We start from the raw sequence: 23255 nt of genomic DNA, 5'->3' as shown, positions 1-23255 counted from the left end.
ACTGTGGCTAACCTGTCTGCTATGACAGGCATAGGCAAACTCAGCCCTCTAGATGTTTTGGGACTACAACTCCCATCATCCCTAGCTAACAGGACCAGTGGTCAGGGATGATGGGAGTTGTAGTCCCAAAAACATATGGAGGGCCGAGTTTGCCTATGCCTGTGCTATGACATCTGAGCAGACCTACCCACAGCTCCACTGAGGCAGAGATATCAGAGGTCAAAGGGGGGAATTTGAGGGTGGAATGAAAATATAGCCTACCTGGCTGGCAGGCTCTTTGACAGCTTGGTAATAACTCTGTCTCTGTGAAAGAGGTTTCCTGAAAAGGGCAAGTGACACTATTGCAGTGGCTGGATTCACATGCTGCTTTTTAAAAAGGCATGTAATTTCAGAGAAAGCAGTTAGAGTAGCAAAATCAAAGCAGGCACTGATGTAAGAGCCAGGTATATTGAACAAAGGAGACCAGAGAGGACCTGAGGTTCACATCTAGAGAAGGGGAACAATAGTTTGAAATCATCTACATTGAAGATTTGATAAGTGTCATGACAAAAAGATAACTCATCATCACTTTTCCACTCACTGGTTATCAGCAGGAATAAAAAGGATGGCCACTTAAAATAGGAGGAACCTGTCAATCCAATCACTTCTGTAGAAGTATTGGGTTAATTTGCAGATATTGCCAAGGGGCAAACTAGATGCAGCAGCTGAAGGTCCACATGTTAGAATGTTAATGAACTCTTATAAAGAGAGAGGGTACTAAAGGCAAGAAGGAGTACTTCAGCCATTTCCTCCAGACCATTTTTCTCTTAGTGCGGACTGTAAGATGGGGAGTATCCCTTGCCAAGAGAGAAGCTGCTGTGGATACGTTCCAGGAGGGAAGTGTGGGGCAGGGAAGGATTCAGTGACACCCTTCTGCCCAGCCAGTGGATTGGAAGAAGGCCATCAAATTGTGCCTGATTCCAGACAACACTGAGGACTCTGCTATACAGCTGCAAATAAAACATTTTAAGTGTGTTTCAAGTGTGTTTCAAGTGTGACACTAGATGGCGATGGTGAGCATTATGGAAAATTCAGTGTATTTTTAAAACCTTTTTTTTTTTTTAAAAAAAAAAAGCATTTTCAGAATGTTTTTTTTATATGTGTGTAGATTCCACCTGAGGCATTTTGGGTTTTTGGGGGGGAGGGTTCCTGTGCTGCTAAGTTTCATTGAGATTTAAATTTTATTATGTTGTACTGAATGCATTTTATGTGTGATGAAGGACAGTCTAGAAAACCGGTAAGTAAATGTGTAAATGGAATTTGCAGACATTTAACGTGCAACTTCCTGTAGGATATGTTCTCTAAATTGCCTATGTGGTAACCAATGTTGCTTTATTGGTAGAGCTATGAAGGAAAATCCTCTCAGGATGTGCTGAAGCGAGTTGCTGCCAGTGCTTTGCTTCCCCTTTTGGCTGTCAGTAAAAGTGCCCAGAAATGTGCTTTGGAAGGTGAGCTGCCTTGCTATAACACACACTGAGGTTGTCCTTACTGTGTAGGGAATGCAAAAACAGCCTTACACATCTTATTTAAAACAAGTGTTCCCAGGTCTACTTTCGGTGACATGCAAAACCAAGAGCAGGATCGGAATCAACGTTAGAACTTGCTGGTTATGGGCATTACTAGAGAAATGGCACCACAACAGTTGGCTTTCATTTTGTCATGCATTTATAGGTACCATTAAACAGACATATCTGCTCAAGTGGTTCTGGTTCAATGACGGGTATTTTTAGAAGTTCTGAATTAATGCACGTTAGTGTCTTTTGTGTTTCTGTATGTCTAAAACATATCCATATTTGTAATTCTAAGTGTTCATTATCTTCTCCTGGCCCTGAATAACCTGTTTATAGACACACCATAGCCAAGCAGTGCATTTTGAATGCCCTTGAATCTATGAGAGCCTCGGAGTAAATCCCTTGTGGAGAACCTTGCATTTAGACAGTACAGTCTAGGTGGGAAAACACAAGGTTGATGTCGGCATGTATTTTAGCACTTTGTTTACTTCAGAAACTTGAAGAACCATTTTAAAGGTCTCCCGTGGCACCAATGTTAAGGTTCAGGCAGGAAGATCTAGTATTTATTGATGCCTGAGCAACCTCAGAGGGTTGCCGTTCCTCTTGCTTGCAAATGAGCAAATAAGAACAAAATAAAAGCAGTTATTGGTATTCCTTGTGGGTTGGCTCCAAACTTGTGCCTCTGCAGATGGATGGGTTCCTTCAGTTCACAGAGAGAACCAGGACCCAGCAAAGCTCCTCAATGGAGGAAAGTGGGTGGTGGAAGATGGTTTTCACTGATCCCCTGTACCACCTCCCCATGTCCTGGAGGGTCTCCCCCCCCTGCCAAAGGAGCTTTACAGGAGGCTGCATTGAGGAATTGGTAAAAAAAAAATTACACACTGCGACTATCTCCTCACTCCACTGTGTATGAAACCTAACACTGAACAGCATACCTGCTGATAATTGATCTTGTCATTTTTGTATGGTTAAGTATTTGATAAGGATAGCAGGTTTAAGGAAAAGCCAGCAAAATGTTACATAGTGTCTCTAAAAAGAAAAATCATATGGAACAATAACATCCATATTTACAGAACCAAAGCAATTTACTTAATAATCCCTTTCCAGATGTGTGGTAAAAAAACAACAAGTCCCAAAACTTGCATGTCAGGGCCGAAGATGTGAATGGTTTGAGCCTGAGTTGCATAGGTTCTCATCCTACCATTGTGTCCTGGTCAGTTGAATCCGTAGAAAAGAAATAATTGTACATTGAAGACACACTCTTTAAACTATGAGCTAATTGTAAAATAGGTGAGACATATTAACTGCCTGTTGAAATCCTCCCAAAGTAACAGGATTTATCCAGCAAGCTAGCCATACCTTTCTCTGAGATGCTATAAGCTGTTAGGGGCTATAGCAAACAGATTTCCACTGGACAGTCTACAGTTCCTGCTGGCCCCTGAGCATGCTCATTCCTCATTTCCTTTTGTGGACTAGGGAGGGGCTCCCTATTTTTATTTGTTTTTTTAACTCTCTCTCCCGCCCATCTGCAAATGCCAGGATGCCCTGAGAAGGACGATGCCTCCCTAGAGTCTGCTATTAGGGGGACTGATTGCTTAGTTAAATTCAAATGTGGTAACTTCAAATGTTAATTAGGCTTTGGGTACTTAAGCTTGTCATTTTGCATTTAGTATGTCACCTGAACACATTTTGTTGTTGTTGTTCTAGAAATAATATAATGCACTTCCATCAATATAAAATAAAATAGAAAATGTGACTCGTTGGTTACTGATAGAATGTCTGATACTTCCACATTTTGCAAGTACAGTGGTACCTCGGGTTATGAACTTAATTCGTTCTGGAGGTCCATTCTTAACCCGAAACTGTTCTTAACCTGAGGCACGCTTTCGCTAATGGGGCCTCCCGCTGCTGCCGTGCTGCCGGCGCACAATTTCTGTTCTCATCCTGAGGCAAAGTTTGTAACCTAAGGTACTGCTTCTGGGTTAGCAGAGTTTGTAACCCAAAGTGTTTGTAACCTGAGTAACCACTGTATTTTTAGTGTAGGCAGGTTTGTTGATAGAGTGCATTGTTCATTACAGCCAACCTAATAGAAACCTGCCTGGAACAGATAAAGCACATTCATGCACAACTGAACCTAGACTCCTTGAGGCCTGGAAAAGCAGTCCCTAGGAAAAAGGTAATTAAAAAAGAAAATTTGCAAAATTGATATTAAAGGGTTGGAGTTTCTCCTACTGATGTTGCAGAGCACAGTCCAGTGCATGTCTACACACAAGTAAATCCCACTGTGGTAATTGGGCTTTACTCCTGAGTAAATGTGTTTGGGGCTTAAGAAAGAGTGTGTGGCATAGTGGTTAGTGTGTTGGTCTGGGATCAGAGAATCTTGAGTTCAAATCTACACTCGGCCATGAAGCTTATTTGGGGACTACATATCTTTAGGTTCCAAGAGAAAACACCCGTCTTCGCCCAGGCCTTTGGTTAATTAAACAATCTGTGGCCTTTTAAACTGGTGGGGGGGAGCTATTGTTTTTGTTTGTTATGTCTTTTCATGGCTTTATATTGTAAACTGCCCTATGATCCTTGGATGATGGGTGGTATAGAAATTTAATAAATACAATAGTGCCTTCGTACAATGAAGGTACTTTATTCAAGCTTCTGCCATTGTTTAACACCACCATTTTCCTCTCAGTTTCCTTCATGTCCATTTTACTCAAAATTCTATTAAAGTTTTATGCTTTATCCTTTTCATTGTCTCTCCCTTTTAGCTCTCACCCCATTGCCACTTTTGTTAAACAACCTGTCTTCACTTTTTCTCCCCCACCCCACCCTGATCTCATGCAAATCCAAGATTGTGATGTGGCACCACAAATCCCCCAGTGCGGTCTGCTTGATAACATTCTTACATTTTTATTACATGTAAAGAGAAGAGCAAGGGCAGACTTCTGTTGAGCCCTTTTGAAAGTTGCTGTTTGTCCTTTCCCCTACCCAGTTTATCACCTTACTTTCGTTCCTTTCCATTGCGCTTTTGAGAGCAAACCCTTTTATTGCCATCCAGTGAATTTGCTGTGTTTGAAAACGTAGCTTCCATTATGGATTCCATATTGTATCGCTCTTCCTTTATGTTCAGTAGAGCTGAAATGCTTCTTCTGCGTTAGACGAGCTTATTGAAATTCAATAATCTTTTCCACAGACAGTTAGAATGCCAGCATCTTAGAAAGCAAGGTGGTCAGGTGCAATTCCAGTGTGGTAAAATAAGTCCAGAAGCAAAAGGTGCTATATATGTCATATAAAGCAGTTTCTGGTTAGATATTGATGCTAAATCACTTTCTTTATTTCTTTTTGTTCTACTAGGATGATAATAACCTCAGCAAAGAAATAAAGCTTGTCATGCAGCTCCTAAGAAATTGCTTCTTTCAAAATGAACACTGCAAAGTAAGAGACGTGGGGGCACATGCAACATTCAGCTGAAAATGTTGGTGGAGGCACTTCTTCCAAGCACTAGCAGAAGCTTCTGGAACAATCTTCCTCCTGTCTTTACATCCAGGGGATTTCATTTTCTGGAATTTCAACAAATTCCAAGATGTATGGTGGGGGGTGATTCTCTTTACTGAATGTAAGTTGCAGTGTGGGCCTTCCCTCCCCCAGTAAATCTGAACTTACACTTTCTGTTGTATTTGAGTGTGGTAAGCTCAAAATGGCCTCTATACTCCGCTTGGTCGAATATGCAGTTGCCGAGTTCCTTAGCCACAAGATGAAACATTATTGTATGTCTTTAAGTACCATATCTCACTGCTTCTATTCATTAGTTGTGAGGGTTTTAACTTTTAGTCACAGTTTCTCTTATGAAAGTAGCTTTTCAGTATTACACTGTCCTCTTGTCTCTGTCCGACAGGCAGCAGCCCTTGGAACTCACCTTATCTCTGTTTTGCATGCTCTGTGGCCGTGGCTTTTAATGGATGACTCACTGATGCAAACAGCTCTACATTTGCTCTGTGTCTACACGGCAAACTATCCTTTAGGTGGGTGACGAGCCAGACTTTTGTTTACTTCTTTATTTGTATATAAATATGTGTTCTGCCCTTCTAGTGCCTGTATGCTATGCTTACGACACTTCAAAATAAAACCAAAAATGCCACAGAGGCAAGAGCTGCAGAAAAAACATCACAGTTAAACGAAACCTCAAGTCCTCTGCAAGGAAAAGTCTGCTGGTAGTAAAAATGTCTTCCTCAGCATGTAAAAGACAGAGATGGGAGCCCCCATGCCTCCCAGGGCAAAGGGCACATGTTGGTGGTGTGGCCACCGGGTATATTTTGTACTGGAACAGTCACCAGAAAATACTAATCCAAGCAAAAGCTGTGAGGGGGAAACTACAGTTAACATTTGTTTTGTGCATTATCCTTTACTGTCCCTGTGCTATGCAGGTGGTAGTCCTCTTCAAATTCCCTACTAAACATGACTGGAAAACTTATATAACATGCACACCTATTTCCTTAAAGGAATAGGTAGCTATTGTAGAGCGGAATCAACTAACCCTGTGTGCTAACAGAACCCAGTGCAAAGGCTCCCACTAGTGCAACAGGCCCTCCCCTTCTCCCCACCCCCCACCGCTTTGGAGGGTTGGGAGAACCCCACAATAGCATGCAGGGAGATTGTTTCATCAGCTAACTTTTGGTCAACTAACTTTTGCTCAGAGTAGACCCATTGAAATTTATGGACCAAATGATAATTAATTTCAGTAGGTCTACTATGTGTAAAATTAGTTGACTATGGCCCTGTGTTTGTATATAATGTGGCTACCCTTTGATATCATTTATTCTTTCTTTCTACCCACTTTCTCCTCTTGTAGCAGTTATTATTCATTTATTTTAGGAATAAGCACAAAATAGTAATATAAGCACAGTGTGTCTACACAGCATCCATAGGTACATTCTGTTAACAACCAAATTTTCTGTCAATCAGCAATACCTTTCATAAGACTTTTTTGAGATGTACACTGACTGAACCTGTATGGAGAGCCAAATAATTTTTGCTAAATTAAATACCTACACCTAGCATGGCTAAGTTTTACATTACAGGAAATAAGAGTACCATGAGTAGGCATCTGCATAGCTTCAGAATAGGAGGAAACCCAGGCTATGAAAGTTTCAGACATCTATTGTTTTGAGGAGAAGGACAGTGAACTTCGTTGCATATAGCAGCATTGATTTTCTAATGTGGGTGAGGAGTTCATGTACTCAGTGAATCTACAGTATGTGAATACATGAGGAACTCTTGTCTCCTGTGGTTCAGTTTTCCACATAAACCTATAGTTAGTATGTATGAGGTTAACGCTTATATTTCTATTTATGACAACTTTTGTATGAATATATCTAAACTGAAAGTGTGATTGGGAAGAGTGGAAAATTTTATTTTGATCTGTTGTCATAGGAGATGAATGCATTTCTGTTTAAAAACAGCCTTGCCTTTTATATATTAAATAAACCACGCTATCATAACAATTCAGCAATGTGGTATACAGCATACAAAATACAGTAACATCAATTGAAATCTTAAGACACACAACCTTCCATTTCTGTTGTGAATAGATTCTGAAGACTGGTTTCTATGCACATCATTACAGAAGTAGCTTTAATTTCCTGGTAGTCTTATAAAACATTAAGTCAATTTAAATTATCTTTCTAGACATTGCAATGAAGAGTTGTGCATGTCCTAGGTTTAGCATGCCTGAGGTGGGCTTTAGACTTATGCTCTCAAACAACAGCCTTCAGTTTTTCAAACTAAACTGAGAAGACACTCAAACAGAGACTGTAATGCAGCAGAGCACATTCAAAGAAAATACTTCAATTCAACTGGGCAGGCCATTACCTTAAGCATGCTTGCAATAGCATTTGGGGTCATGGCCATGGCTAGGAGCCCATGTCTGCAAACCAATTTTTATTCATACATTAAGCCAAATTACGTTCCTCAAGGCATATTCTGGGACCTTTCCAGTGCAAAAGTGCACCAGTGTAAAACTATTACTACTAGAGATGTCTCTGAATTTTATAACTCCTTGGCAATTCAAAATGCTCACCTCAAATATGAGACGAGTATTGTGACCCTTAGGTTCTTCTCTGGCTTGGATTTTAATCTGATTCAGAAAAGAACTTCACTCCAGCTCTATCTTACCTGTCAGGGAACTGCCATCGGCTCAGAGGTGAGAGATAGAGGGGGAGTTGTGTTACCCGAAAATCTTGCGAAGCAGTTCCTCTTCCTGCGAAGAGGAAAGCCCCACCTCCAGTGGAGAAGAGGTGCAAGGACCAGAGGATGCTAGAGAGAGTCTTAACACTGCGCCTGAGCAAGCCAGAGAGGAGGGAAGCACACCCCTGCCATCCCCAATCATGCACAGTAGTTTGAGGCGCAGGGAGGGGCGGAAAAGGCTTGGGTTGATGAGACTTTTATGTTGAGGGAGGTACAAAAACAGGCCACTCCCGGATTCTGCTAGCGATTGAGCCAGACATGAACTTATGACGCTCTTCACTGTAAATAGTTTGCACCAAAATAAAGCCTGTAAAACACAGGTCGGAGTCCTGCCTGGTTACTCTCAAGCAACCGCAACAGCATCTGACATTACCCATCTATAAGTCCCCAACTACCCACCAGTTTACTGGTTGTGGGAAGGAGAGATCTGTTCAGGGCTTGATACTACTGTGGTAGGAATCCAAGCATCAGGAGCAATTATGAAATGTAGTTTTCTCAGTTCTCCTGAAATCCAGAGGTACACCAGGGGTCAGTTTGGCTGGGAATAACTTGAGAGGCTTTCAGGTTTCAAGGAAGGGGATGCAGAAACTGCTCTGCTTATTCTAAACTGATTTGAGGAGTACTGTGGGGGCAGTTACCAGTTAAAAAGAGAATCTCTTACAAAGCACAGAAGGACCCTTGTGTGGGCAGGAACCCACTAATGGTGAGTTTCAGCATCCTAAATTGTTTGGGTTATAATTAAACAATGTTCATGCTCAAACAGTACAAAAATTAAGTGGGTGTGATCTCTTTAAGAAGTCTTATTATGTTTTCAATTTATTTGTTACCTCTCACTGAAGCCTCAAGTGGCTCATCTTTGCAGCTCTTTATTTAACAGGCTTTACGTGCTTAGATTTCCAAGATTTGATGGTGGGAAATTATTAATGCATTTATGCCAAGAGTTTTATGAAGATAAATTATATTTGCCACTAATAAAATTTGTAGATTGCATTAATATATGCTTTATCCAAAATGCACTTAAGATTGGATTGGGCCAACTTTCCACCTAGTCCAAATTCTGTTTTCGGGAGTGGCAGTGCAGAAGTGTCTCAGGAGTACTCACAAACCGCATGAAGACATCATCCACCCACCCCAGTTTGTCCCCAGCACCTGACAACTGCCTCTGGACATTGAGAACATTTAGCTGCCCCATCTAAAAGCATCTGGGATATCTATTCTCTAATGTCTAATCCCCTTACTAAATATTTTGGCAGTAAATTGTATAGTTACAATTATACAATTGTAAAAGCACTTGTTTTCCACCTCCAGCGCTACTTTTAAAAATCATGATTTGCTCCCTCTAATACCAAACTTAGGTGGTGAGTGCCAAAAGGACTTGGGGCCACTGGAACAGGAGAAGGGAAATATCAACATGCTGAGGGGAACCCTGCAGGTGGGGGAAGAAACCCTAAGAGGACTAAGTAGACTGATGAGGACTGATCATGTTTTGAAACCACAGATTACTGGGAAGAGTGATTTAGGAAACAGTGGGGATGTGATGGAATGCCCTGCTTGCAGGAATCAGCTGGCTGGATCCCTTGAAACAGGAGGCAAGGACAAACAGCAATGTTGTGCTGAAGGACCATCTTGTAAAAACTGAATACGATTTGTTCTCGGAATTTTGTTAAACACATCTAGACATTTTAAATACGGTATTATTGGTCCATGGACTGACCGAATACTTCTAACCTGAAGAAAGTAAATAAAAGCAAATGTGATAGAAATATTGCACAATCCCCATGAAAACTAAATATCCTATTTGTAATTCTCTATTGTATGGAAGTATATCTAGATATGTACATGCACAAACCATTTCTGGTTATTTTAACTGACCCAAATTTAGTGTACTTCCTATTGAGAAGAAGCTTGAAACATAAATTTTCTTCTCTGATCAACTTACAATAATCTTAGTAGAAAGCTGATAAAAAATGCTGCATAAGTACTTTAATGGTTCATTCATAGGTCTTGGTATGTTGTTTCGAAAATACATATTTCATAAATCATAATGAAATTGATAAGATTACATTTTTATACGAAAAGGATACATGTATTTATGGAAACTGTATATGTATATGTTTCTCCTGATGGTTAAATGCAACTGTGGTTCCATCTTTGAAGGCTGTGGTTCTCTGTGTTTGGCAAGCAGTGGATTGTCTCCTCTTCAAACAGCCCAACGAACAGCAGCTGGAAACTCTCTAATGCATAGCATTGTGAAGTTGGCTGCCCAAACCCCAGCCGAGAACAGCACAATCCAGCAGATGACCTTTAATCTTCTGGCTAATGCCGTTGTATCTCATGACTGCAAGGGTGTTCTTCAGAAGGTATGCATACATTTTATTTCTAAACTTCACAAAGAGGTTTAGGTTTTGCACAAAACCAAGTGAAGATGTTAAGACACTTATGTGGTCCGAACCAAGCAAAAAATTGTGAACAAAAGAATGATGCTTAGGATGATGAATTGGAGGGTCAGTTATGGGGAAAGGCATAGCAAACATAGGCTTGGTTCATACATCACATTAAACCATAGTTTATTTTAAACTATGTCTTAAAGTGAATAAGCAGTATGTTAGTGCACACTCCTCAAAAGCCCACATATAGGAATTGTAAGATGATAAATTTATCATCAACAACAATGAAAAGTTTTGAAAAAAAGCTCTTTTCTATTATTCACCCATGTAATTTAATTGTTGGTTATGACAATTTGCAAAAAATGCAACAACTACTATACATGTTGTTGTTTTTTTGCCACAGGACATTATTTATTTATTTATTTTAAAGAAAAGAATAGTAGTATAGGCATAATTTAGTTACTGGTTTTGCATATAAGCCTAATTTAAAGCTATGGGTTGTATTCAACTAACTTTGCTCAGTGTAGATCCATTGAAATTAATGGATTGAAATTAATGAACCCTTATCCTGGAATATCTTGCTGTAGGATTGCTTCCTCATTGCTATATTGTGCACGCTGTTTTCCTAGCTGCTGTTTCAACTGCTGTACCCTACTCACCAGTTTTCTATGTTGCACATCGTAAAGTAAAATAATTAGGATAATATTTGCATACAGCTCCAATACATTTAGACATTAATTATATGCACTGTCAATATACTTTGTCATGTGTCAACATTGCTTTTTGTGGAAAGGTGGGCCCCTATCCCTTGATCTTCATTTACATTCTTTGCTGCTTTGAAAAAAATGTCAGTATTGTTATCTCAAAAATGAAAAGCATGGGATGTGCCTTTTTCCAGAAATGATTGGCTTGCTTTGATGCAATAATTCTTTTTTGAATAATACAGTAATTTCCTGCTTATGCTTGATGAACGCTGTCGGAAACTATAAAGCACTTAATCATTAGGGCAATTCCCTCCCTCATCTGTGAGCTCACGATCTTTACTGCTTCTTGGACCAAGACAATGAGTGGAACAAGGAAATAATAGTCTCTATTTCTTTTGCCCATCAAGCAGAGCAGAAATGGGAATTGATTGTGTCCTTCCTTCTGGTCTCGATAAGTTGGTTGGCATAGTACAGCATTCCACACTTAAAACTACTTTTGACTTTGCTATTAGTATTATTGCTTGATTTCTATACCAAAAATTTGGTTTACAGAATGTCAAATGAAATGCAACAGAATAAAATAAAGAGGCAGAAATACAAAAATGTGTCAGCTGATCAGAAAGTTATTTAAAAAATAATGATTCATATGTTAAGCTTGCTGAAGTAACTAAGTCTTAAATTAGTATGCACTAATCACCTGCTTAATGACACTTGTCTGCCATGAGGGTTGAGTATAGCTCAGTATTAACACATCTGGTGGCAATAAAGTTTCCAGATTATAATGCATAAACTGGATTGACTGAACAGTGTAGGAAAAGGAGGATTTTATTTATTTATTTTTACTGACTGCATTATTAATATCTGTTATGAAAACAGCATTCTAGTTTCAGGCTAGTGTTGAATTTTTCATAATTTCAGGAAGTTTGGGCAAATGGTACGTTCATTCTGTTCTGTTTTGTGTAGGCTGAGGTCATTCACTGAAGCGATGGTCAGGCTGAAGCAATAGGTGAAAATATGCTACAATTTGAAGGGTCACTTGGGAGGAAGAGCTAATTTATCAAAACTGCAGAACAGTGTTTCTAGATCAAAGGTTCTGGAGAAATAGCTTATTTGAGGGAGGAAATGTGTTTCACAGAAGAACTGTGAAATGGTGTTCTTCAATAATGCGGTATGCTTTTGCCCCTGTCACATTCCAGAGTAACTTTCTGCAGAACTTTTTGTCGCTGTCATTGCCAAAAGGAGGAAACAAAAGCCTTGGTCCACTGGCTGTTGCTTGGCTGAAACTCCTCTTGAATTTATCATTTGGAGAAGATGGGCAGCAAATGATTGTGAAGCTGAATGGTAGCTTAGATCAGCTTATAGAGATGGCCAAGTACAAACACCGAAGCCATCCATATACCATCCTTCTGATTCTGCACAACACTTGCTTTAACCCAGTCAACAAATCCAAGATACTGGCTAATGGTAAGTACTGATTGTTTAAAGTGTTGCCATGGTACAGCTGTGCTATTTTATGGTAATGATAAATTGCCATATATATTAACCTTGGTGAGTACTGTAGATTCCGGCGTATAAGATGACTTTTTAACCCCGGAAAAGAGGTTAAAAAGTCGGGGGTCGACTTATACGCCGGGTATGGGCGGCACAGAGCGGAGCCCGCCCCCCGCTGTTGCTGCGTTGGCTCCGAAGCAGCAGTGGGCTCCGTGCCGGGAGAGAGCCGCCTGGTGTGGAGCCCATCCACTGCCTCTTCAGAAGCAGCAGCAGGGACGGTGGGCTCCGCTCCGCTCTGTGCCGGGTAGTTTTCTCCCAGCGCGGAGCTACCCAGTGTATTAGGTGGCTGGGCTTTTATGACGAACCCCCAAATTGCAGCTGCTAATTTGGGGGGTCATCTAATATGCCCAGTCGCCTAATACGCCGGAATCTACGGTATATAAGATTTTATATATGATTAAACTTGATTGGGAACTGTGTGTTAATTAAATTTATACAGTTGCTAATTAAGCATTTTGGAACTCTAGAGCACACTGTTCAGTTTGTGCAGGGAGTTGGCTAGGGCACTCCTGAAATAAATTTATCATATGCTGTGGCATGCCAACAAATAATTTATTTAAAGAATTTAGGCACTACCCTTTAGTGCTAAGCTCCCAATTGTGTGCAACTTAAAATCAGAAAACATGTACGGTAAAAGTGAAAGATAGCATAAAGTTGCACTACAATGGCTAAAAAATATGTAAAATTAGGAAAAAATAACCCAGCTTGAAAAACAAGTTACATCCTACTATGAAACATATTGGAATGCCTGAGTGTTTGTATTATAAAGTACTTTTCTCGGCATCAGGCAGCTTTTCACATGTGGACCATCGCTACCAAATCACCTGCTGGCTGCTGCCTATGTTTGGTGAGGGACACCCAGAATGACTAGGCAGGCTCATGTGATGATATGGGCTGTGTTTCCCAACCTTGGGCCTCCAGCTGTTTTTGAACTACAATTCCCATCATCCCTGACCACTGGTCTTGCTAGCTAGGGATGATGGGAGTTGTAGTCCAAAAACAGCTGGAGGCCCAAGGTTGGGAAACACTGCTCTACCACAGCCTTTCCCAACTTCTGTTCCCTGGATGTTGTAGGACTACAACTCCCATCAACCTCAGTGCTCAAGGAGGGGAGGTGGGTTGTAGTTCAATAACATCTGGGGACCCAAGGTTAGGAAATGCAGTGGTACAGGACAGTCCTTCATATAACTTGGTCCTCAGCTGTTTAGGACTTCATAGATCAGGCATATGCAAACTCGGCCCTCCAGATGTTTTGGGACTAGAACTCCCACCATCCCTAGCTAACAGGACCAGTGGTCAGGGATGATGGGAGTTGTAGTCCCAAAACATCTGGAGGGCCGAGTTTGCGTAGGCCTGTCATAGATAGTCACTTTGAATTGTGCCTAGATAGGGGTTAGTATTTTAATGGGAAAAGCATTCTTACGTCACTGCAAATTAGACCCCAGCTAAATGGATCCATAAGAAACCTGCACATATTATGTGATCATATGGTGTGTGTGTGTGTGTGTGCATGTGTGTACACACATGTAGTGGAAGCAATGCAATGAAACAGAATTTTTATATGTTGCAAGGTTTCTCGTGGGGGGAGGGGGCAACAGATGAAGCTACATGTTACTTTCTAACAGAACTCTTAACAGTTTCGATCGACAATTACCTTCATACTTGGAAACCTTTCTTAGGCAATGATTATTCAGCTCTATAATCTGCTTTAAATATAATAGAACAGAATCCTAATATTCTGAACATGGTGATAATGAAATGCCAAGTGTGCAGGTACGTTTTGAAGACAGAAAAGCATGTGTAAGAAGCAGCAGAATAATGGGTTTTTGCCAGTGCAGGTGGGTTAAGATTGCCAGTGTCTTAATTCCTACGCACCTGGCTTTTACTAAAGCATATACTATTTTTTTTTTAATTTAACAGAATTTATATGCTGCTTGATTGTAATAAAAGCAGTGATGTACCCATCTCTTTTCCACAACTTTTGGGTCTCCTAGCTAATTAGAATGCCTGCTTTGTAATTAAGATACCTGCTTTCCTATACCCATGAGTACCCTGGTAAGATACCTGCAGTTTCTTGCTTTACATGAAATTTAATACAGATTTATTTTACACTTTCTAATGGCAGAAGTCAGGAGTGATTAGTTGAAAATAAATTATTCTGATGATATAAACCTACTGTATGTACAGTTGTAATATTTACCAGAGAAAAAAGAGACAAATTATCCACGGGAGCAAACTGGAGAAGCTGAAATGATGATATAATGTCCTTTTGTTAGGTGCATGTGTGGTCTTTTGTCTTCCTTGTAGATAAAGCCATTGCACTGCTATCTGACTGTCTAGAAAGTGATAATCCTGTAGCTCGAAGAATAGGAGCATCTGCACTTTGGGCTTTGCTTCACAATTATCAGAAGGTTAGTGTTTTGGGTTCTTTTTTTTTTAAAAAAAAAGACTGGATGTCTCTCTTTTGACATGTATTCACTGAAGCGTTGTAGCTTTTCCTTATGTTTTACATTATATATCTTACCTTTTCATTAGCATGGTCAATAAGACTGTACATCATTTTTAAAAAGGAAAGCTTGCAGCAAAATTGGCAGGTCTTCAGTCATTTAATACATGATATTTAGCACCCCCAAGTCAATGACCCCTTTGGATTGCCAATCAGCATGCTGCTATAATGAGAGAGGCCACAGTTGGAGAAATTCTTCATTTCTGTGTTTTGCATAAAAGCACAGGATGTAATCTTGACAATTGTTAAATTCCTTATTCCTGTGAAATAGCAAGTCTTACATTGGGATTCTTTCCATTCAGCCTGTATCCCACTTTCTCTTTTTATTCTACCGCCATACTTACAATCTTTCCCCAAGGGTGCTTACCTTCTGCCTACCAGTTAGCTTCCCAGTGTTTGCCCTGCCCATCCATCCTTGCCCTGCCAGTATAGTAGAACTAGCGTGTGGGATGCTTTAATCCCAGCCATACTGAAAACTGCCTTCTCACAGACACTGCTCCTAGGGCCATTTTGTTTCTGACAACTTCTTCCTGAGAAGTTGGAGTGTTTGTGAGTATTCCTTAGCATCATGCGTCTTAAGCCATTGGCCCAAGTTTAAGGAAGTCCAGGTCAGTGATCTCTAAGAAAGCATCCACTGCATGGCAGCTAATAAGGTTAAGATCAACATTTCAAACTCTCTAAAGCTTCATGAAGTTTGATCGATTCAGAAGTGTAGAGCATTTTAATAATTTCTTCAGCTCTGTGGTTCTGATACACCCTCACCTGTTATGCACCCCTGAAGCTTACAGAATCCTTGAGAATTAAGTACTGTAATTACCTGTTTTCAGAACCCTGTTCTGGGTTCCATTTTCCTGTTTATGCCAGAGTGTGAAAAAACATTTCTGTTCTGCACCCAATTACACTTAGTGGAACTCCTAATGCTATTAATAAGGAAATGGTGTCTGTTTCTGAAAGCACATATTCTTCCTCCACTCTCAGCCTCTGCATGCAAGCTGCGAGGTACATAATGCATCAAATTATCACTGATAAATGGCAACATAATGCATCTTATTGTAGGTTATGTGATGCATGGCTTTAAAATACGCTCCTTATTGTCATGTAACAGACAGCCTATGCTCATTCCAGCATCATTGCATCCAGCAAGAAGTTGGCAAGTGTGTCACACAGCATCTTAATATTCAAAGAGGAACTTTCTGTTATGCTGAGCTTTGCAAACAGCCATGTTCAGGGAGATTGTGGCTCCTTTTATTGGCTGTATTTCATTGAACTCTGGTCTCTTCCCCCCTCCTCTGCCCCACAGCGCTATGCACAATGGTGTGCTCACATGTTGCATTCTTAAGTTTCTGAATGTCATAGCTTTGTGGCCTGCTGCCAATAAATGACTGCCAAGGAGAAGGAATGATCTTAAGAGCATCGGCACGGGGGAGTTAATACAGTCATTGGATTATTCTTTCTTTGTGCTACAGGCAAAAGTGACTTTGAAGAACCCATCAATAAAAAGAAGAATAGACGACGCCTTCCTTTCAGTCAAGAAAAGTACGTTTTTAACGGAGAAAATTTGGTTTTCCATCTCAAAAGGAGTAGCAGCTGATGCGGGGATTGTTTTGCAAACAGCTCATCAATATTCAGTGTGGACCTCAGAAACAAACACATAGTATGCAGTACTATTGTAAATGAATCCCACTGAGTTCAATGGAGCTTGCTCCAAAAGGAAGTGCACACAGGTTTGCAGCAATGTCAACAAACTTCCTGAAGCTTTGTGTTCTTTGGACTGTACTTTTGACATTCATAATGTGCCTTAAAAGAAAAAAGAAAAATCTTTTTACGTGTACTAGCTTAGATTAGTGTGTTAGTACTGAATATTGAATATATCTGTATACTTGCCGTAGCTTTTCCCCATTGCATATTGCCTAAAATCTTAGAGAAAAGGCACAGTCAAAATTAGCCTTTTGAATAGAATCTTGCATGTCATGAGCATATTCAGTTTAATTCTGAGAAAGACCCAGACTGGGTTAGACCCTTACTAAGCTTCCTTTAGTGGACATGGAAGCCTGCACTGTAGGGTTGGGTTGCCTAGGGGAGAAGCATGAGTGGTAGTGCTTGAGTCTCCTTGTACTCCAGTAGGAGTCTCCACTAGTCCAAAGTTCCTTCCATAAACATTTTCACAGAGCCTGCTTTTGAGAGCTCTACCTAAAGTAGTTTGATCAAGGGGGCCAGTATGTTCTCAAATGTGATTTCCAGCATTAGTTGGGGAAGAGTTTAGCTTGGTACTAGAACATATGCTTTGCATGGGAAAGGCGCCAGGTTTGGTCTCTGGCATCAGGCAAGGTTGGTAAACACTCACTTTCTAGAACCCTAGAGAGTTGCTGCTAGTTTGTGTAGGCCAGGGGTGGGAACCCTCAGCTTCTCTAATCAGTGTAGACCTACCTCAATGAGCCAGATAAATCAGTGGTCTGGCATGTGCTGCTATAAACCAATTATGGTAGTATGCTTTCTGAAACCAAAGGCTTAATAGAATTTCTGCCCTGATAGTTGCTTTAAAAAATAATACAAAAGGTTAGAAGGACCTGCCTTTTTATTGTTACCTTTAATTATCAGATAGATAAATTGCAAACACCTGATGTGATTTGTGCGGTTCTCTCCTCTCTCTCTCTCTCTCTCTCTCTCTCTCTCTCTCTCTCTCTCTTTTAGCTCTTCAGCAACAAGAAAACCAGCAAGATGCCTATCACTTCAAATGCCTGGAAGCCCTTGTGCTGCTTCTCAGCAGCTAACAGTAGCAGTGTTGCAGAGCTGGTTCCCTCCCCCTTTGAAGGACACCAGAACCCAAATGGAATATTAAATCCACTGAGTGGAAGAAATCTACCACTAAAGAATTATGTTAATTCTTTTTACTGAGGATCCTGTGCCACAGAAACTCCACAAAATGTGTTTGTCTGTGGCAACCCTGTTCCAGTGCCTTGATGCAATAAGAGGCAAAGGAAAGAATGGAATATAAAGCATGGATTTTTAACAATGTACATATATTTTTATTTTTGATACATTTTACACACACTTTTTTGCAGTGTCTTTACACATGTTTGCTTTTAGAAGACACGCTGCTCTTCAGCTGAAGCGTATTAATTATATATAAGGAGGCATAGCACTTATAATATAAATGATGTAAAACATTTTTTCCACAATGTCTGAACTTGTATAAATAAAGATGTCACCAAAATGTTGATTGGCACTATCACTTGCAGTGAGAAAAGGAGGACTGCCTCTTGGCTGCTACTGTACAGTGATTCAGCCTAGATACGGAAGGAAATGTACTCAGGCTGTGTTACCTCTCCCTCATGAAGCAGATGCTGAAAAGCCACTGAGATCAGTGCTAGCCAAAGGCTTTCAGAAAAGTTTGGGCTGCAAAATGCTAACATCATGTCTTGTTCTACCATAGATCCATTTAAATTCATTTCAGAAAAGGGCAACCGGGGGAAACAATCAAAAGGATGAAGTGATTCCCCTATGAAGCAATGTTGCAGTGTTTGGGACTTTTTAGTTTAGAGAAATGTTGAGCAAGAGACAGCATGATAGAAGTGGATAGAAGTGGCATGGAGAAAGTGGATAGACATTTTTTTCTCTCATAGTGCTAGAACTTGTGGACATTCAGTGAAGCTGTAGATAGTTAAACTAGATAAATTCATGGAGGAGAGGGCTATCAGTGGTTATTAGCTGTGATGGCTGTGCTTTGCCGCCACAGTTGAAGACAGTAATGCTTCTGAATACCATTTTCTGGAAACCATAGGAAGGGAGAATATGCTTGAATCCTGTATGTGGGGTTTCTCACATGCCAGGCCTTTCCCCACGTGTATACCAAACAGTGTTGGAACCTTATTAGCGAAGCATCCTGATTCTCCACAGCAAAAAGTAGCATTTTGAGGTGATAGAACATGCAATGAGACGACAAGCCAGAGTTGTGTGTGCTCTCATATGCACCTCATGATGAATAAATGAAAAAGAACAGGCAGAAAAAGTACATGGGCTGCATTCATATAGGACTGGCTAGTGTATGTTTTTAATACAATATTTCCTTTTTAAACAGTCCTGTACTAGCTCACCTTTTGGCAAAATGGATATCCAGGTACCAAGGGAGCTTAAAACTCATCTTCCTTCATGCTCTCATTTAGGTTTTAAAGAGGTTTATGAGGTTCTCATTTTTAACATAAATTATATTTTAACTCTCCATATTCTTCTAAAAAAATTGAAGTGCAGCTTCCCTTTATTATGTTCCAAATGGCTTTAGAGTACAAAGTGTCGATGACTAAGAATCCTTTCAGGAGTATTAAGTATTGTGTGCCTGTCTTGGATCTGTCCAGAGTAGGTTTTGAATCACTGGTGTCCATAGCAACAATGCCACATAATAGTTAGTTAGCTTTCCTTTGATTCTCCAGCAGGCAGTTCTGTCTCAGATGTTCGCCATCCCTATGTTCTAACAAAACAAACATCAACTGCAAATCCATATTCTACTTTGTTTGTATTATTTTTTAGGTTGCATGCCAAATAACTAGGAACCATAAATGTTACCTCTTTATCCCCTACTCCCACTCCAGCTTTCACTTCTTTCACCATCCTTCTCATACGGTGAGGTAAGTGGAAACTAATAAAATAGAGTGTTCAATGAGAAGAAAGGCCTTGGAGGGATATTGTTAAATGTCTTTTGAGGCAGCTGAAAAATGTGTTGCACCTAGATCTAGATTTTTGTCACATCGGGTTGTTAAAAGTACTTCTAGAAAAGTGTACTTGAGGAAATGTGAAGCACTATGGAAGAAACCCGAGAAAATCACTGTAAGAGTGATACTTCTCAAAAGATAGCAGGTTTAAAAATGGAGGGAAATGTCTGTGTCATCTGTGTGTTTAGGAGCTGTTTAGATTTATATTTTAGATTCTTATCCTATGGCTCTAAATAAATGAGAGATGGGTGACCTTCCCCAACTAAGTTTGGATTGGTACAGGAATTGAAAGCACTTTTGAGATTTTTAATGAGTTTTAGGAACTGAAATAAAGCTTACTCCAAAATCAATTCTAATTTGCTAAAATATTCTGGTTATGCCCTTTCTAAGTATTCCATGTATCAGGTGTGAGGAACCTTTGACCCTCTAGGTGTTTCTGATCTACAACTTCTGACAGCCCTAGCAAGCATGGCCTACGTACAGGGCCAGGTTCAGAGAATACTGCCATCTGAATCTGGAAAGGCTGAGACTGTTTTGAACTGATGCCTAGATGCAATGGATGAGGACCAGCATACGGAGGCTGAATCCTAATAAGAAGGCGAGCGGTTCCTAGGTCTGGGAGTTGTCATTGATTCTCCAAGGGTTTGCATCCCCTCTGAAGAAACAGGTACATACGTGCTCCTCCATCCATCTTTGTCACTGGAGGCTCAGGTAATCTCAGTAGTGAGCGCAGCAAGGTCCTAATAGCAGTACCATGAGGGAAGAAAGAGATTTCGCAGGGTACTTCAGTAGGAGGCGTTTGGGGAAAAGTTGTAGCCCTTTCTAGGCATTCTGAAGCTGGGCTGACTAAACATGTCTGTGAAGGTAGTGACGGCAACAGCATGGGAATGAACAAACCAGTTCTGCTCCCCCTCGAATCCCATTTCTGTTGTTTTCCATGAGTTGGAGACTGGCTGCATGAAGCAGGGAGGCTCATTGGGGCTCCCTGTGCATTTAGCACTGGGTTTATGGATAAATAAGATATCAAATTGTTGCCTGTGTAGCATATTTTGAAAGCTGCATCTTTTGGACTCTTGTCTGCACACATGGCCCCTCTCCTGAAGTGTGGTTACATGAACCTATGTTTGTAAGTTAGTAGGTGAGATATTCAGCATCTTTACCTGACATGGAAGTTGGTTTCGGAGCATTAATTTCCCATTTCTATGCTCTTTGGTGACTGGTCAAAAATTTATTAGCTCTCATTTTAAACTGTAGCTTTTAATATTTTTTTTACTGAAAGTAGAGTGAGGTAAGGAGAGAGAAACAAACAAACAAACAAACAATATAGTATTACTGTTGTCTTTTTGTCAGGGTTCCTAATTTAAGAAGGCAAATGGCAAGTTCTGATGTTCTTTTGTGAAAACGAGCTATATTCTGCATGTTGTGGAGGAAATTTCCATGTACAGAGGAAATATGTGTGGGTTGCTCTGTGAAAACCACAGATCTGACGATAATCCATCCCTTGCAACAGTAATAGGGCAAACAGCAAATGTTCCATGCAGAAAAGAAGAGAAATACAGTAAATAAAGAGGGCAGCTAGTTTCATGAAGCTGGATGACACACGGTTATCAAATAGCGAATAAAATATCACTTGTAATTATTACTGATGGGAGAGAAATTTGGTTCTCCCAATTAAAAGTGTGACCGCATCTAATCTGCCCTTTCCAAAACAATACACAAAAGAAACACAGCTATCTTTCAAAATTCACACTTTTCTCTGAAGTTTTCAGTGCAATTCTCTGACAAAACAAATGTGTAAAAGAAACGCATATATGAGGGGAAAGTATGCATAAAAATGCAATTTTAGTGAAAATAATATAAAAATGAATTGCATTAGGCAAAACTGCATATATTAGGAGTAATGTTAATGTATTTTGTTGTGGACTTCTTTAAAACAAATCGCAAAGTATGAAGAATTTAAGAGTAGAAAAATGAGAAACTGATAGAAACTGTAATGGACATAATTTCTCAACCCTAAGGAGTATAACCATGGTAGAATGTGTTTTGTGATATTGAGAGTCATGCCAAAGCCTGCGCTCCATCCCCCCCCCTAAAAAATTTTTTTTTCTTCAGCTGTAAAATAGGCTTTCATTTTTCTACCTCTTGTGTGGAACAAATTAGAATGTGTTTATAATTTTAGTGGGTGTGGGATTGAGTTTATTTTATTGTAGATGTGGGGCTGAGAATGATGCATGTTTTCCTTTCCATTCAACTTTTCTTCAAAGTTCTGCAGCCGCCCTGGCTTCTCACGCTTACTGATCTGAAAAAGCCCCGTGGGAGGACTTGCCTCACAATGTCTTCCCCCAACTTCCGTTTTAAATTTGGGAAGCTGGGGTGGATGTCTACATAATGCGTGAGGCTGGTGTGCTTGCTTTTTTTTTTTTTTGTTCTTAAGGGAATTCCTTTATTTTCTCTCTTTTTTAAAAGTGAAAAAACACACACTTTTTTTTGCAAGTAAACAGACTTTAACTAAAAAACAAAAACAAAGAAAGACTGGGCACACAGAATCTCTGCCTTCTACAATTACAGTACATCCCAGACTTGCATGTCCCGCAGTTTTCACCAAGGAAGGGCACTTGGGAAGACGGCACAGTGCAGAATACGGGGGATAATAATCTGTAGAATGAAAGCACTGCTTGGCCACCTTGGAAATAGATAAACACAATAAAACACCCTGATCACCCCCATGAGAATTTCACTAAAGATTTATCTTGGGTTAGAAATACATTAAATGCATAATAATAATAATAATAATAATAATAATAATAATAATAATAATGTATTCCCTCTGCAATCCAATTGTTAGATCTCAAGACATTTAGAGCTCTGAGGATGATTTTTTAAAAAAAGTTTTTAAATTTTGTAGTTAAAGGTAAAGGTACCCCTGCCCGTACGGGCCAGTCTTGCCAGACTCTAGGGTTGTGTGCTCATCTCACTCTATAGGCCAGGAGCCAGCGCTGTCCGCAGACACTTCCGGGTCACGTGGCCAGTAATATAGTATTACTGTTGTCTTTTTGTCAGGGTTCCTAATTTAAGAAGGCAAATGGCAAGTTCTGATGTTCTTTTGTGAAAACGAGCTATATTCTGCATGTTGTGGAGGAAATTTCCATGTACAGAGGAAATATGTGTGGGTTGCTCTGTGAAAACCACAGATCTGACGATAATCCATCCCTTGCAACAGTAATAGGGCAAACAGCAAATGTTCCATGCAGAAAAGAAGAGAAATACAGTAAATAAAGAGGGCAGCTAGTTTCATGAAGCTGGATGACACACGGTTATCAAATAGCGAATAAAATATCACTTGTAATTATTACTGATGGGAGAGAAATTTGGTTCTCCCAATTAAAAGTGTGACTGGATCTAATCTGCCCTTTCCAAAACAATACACAAAAGAAAACAGCTATCTTTCAAAATTCACACTTTTCTCTGAAGTTTTCAGTGCAATTCTCTGACAAAACAGATGTGTAAAAAAATGCATATATGAGGGGAAAGTATGCATAAAAATGCAATTTTAGTGAAAATAATATAAAAATGAATTGCATTAGGCAAAACTGCATATATTAGGAGTAATGTTA

The 23255-nt window shown here is 40.0% G+C and overlaps 1 protein-coding gene across 4 annotated transcripts in view; it reads left to right on the top strand.

Annotated features, from left to right (window-relative positions):
• The window catches only part of RTTN (rotatin), a 91869-nt gene extending 73716 nt beyond the window's left edge, over positions 1-18153 (top strand). For all 4 annotated transcript variants that reach the window (XM_077933190.1, XM_077933189.1, XM_077933188.1 and 1 more), the window contains 9 exons: positions 1382-1487; positions 3629-3726; positions 4899-4979; positions 5440-5566; positions 9945-10147; positions 12075-12342; positions 14737-14840; positions 16402-16471; positions 17627-18153. In XM_077933190.1, the coding sequence (XP_077789316.1) occupies positions 1382-1487; positions 3629-3726; positions 4899-4979; positions 5440-5566; positions 9945-10147; positions 12075-12342; positions 14737-14840; positions 16402-16471; positions 17627-17706 (1137 nt within the window). In that variant the 3' untranslated portion in view covers positions 17707-18153. The remainder of the gene's footprint in view (positions 1-1381; positions 1488-3628; positions 3727-4898; positions 4980-5439; positions 5567-9944; positions 10148-12074; positions 12343-14736; positions 14841-16401; positions 16472-17626) is intronic.
• The last annotated feature ends 5102 nt before the right edge of the window (positions 18154-23255 follow it).

The sequence above is a fragment of the Podarcis muralis genome, chromosome 8 (assembly GCF_964188315.1).
Source record: "Podarcis muralis chromosome 8, rPodMur119.hap1.1, whole genome shotgun sequence".
NCBI classification, from domain to species: domain Eukaryota; kingdom Metazoa; phylum Chordata; class Lepidosauria; order Squamata; family Lacertidae; genus Podarcis; species Podarcis muralis.
The sequence above is the reverse complement of the archived record's forward strand: the minus strand, read 5'-3'. Positions and strand labels throughout refer to the sequence as shown.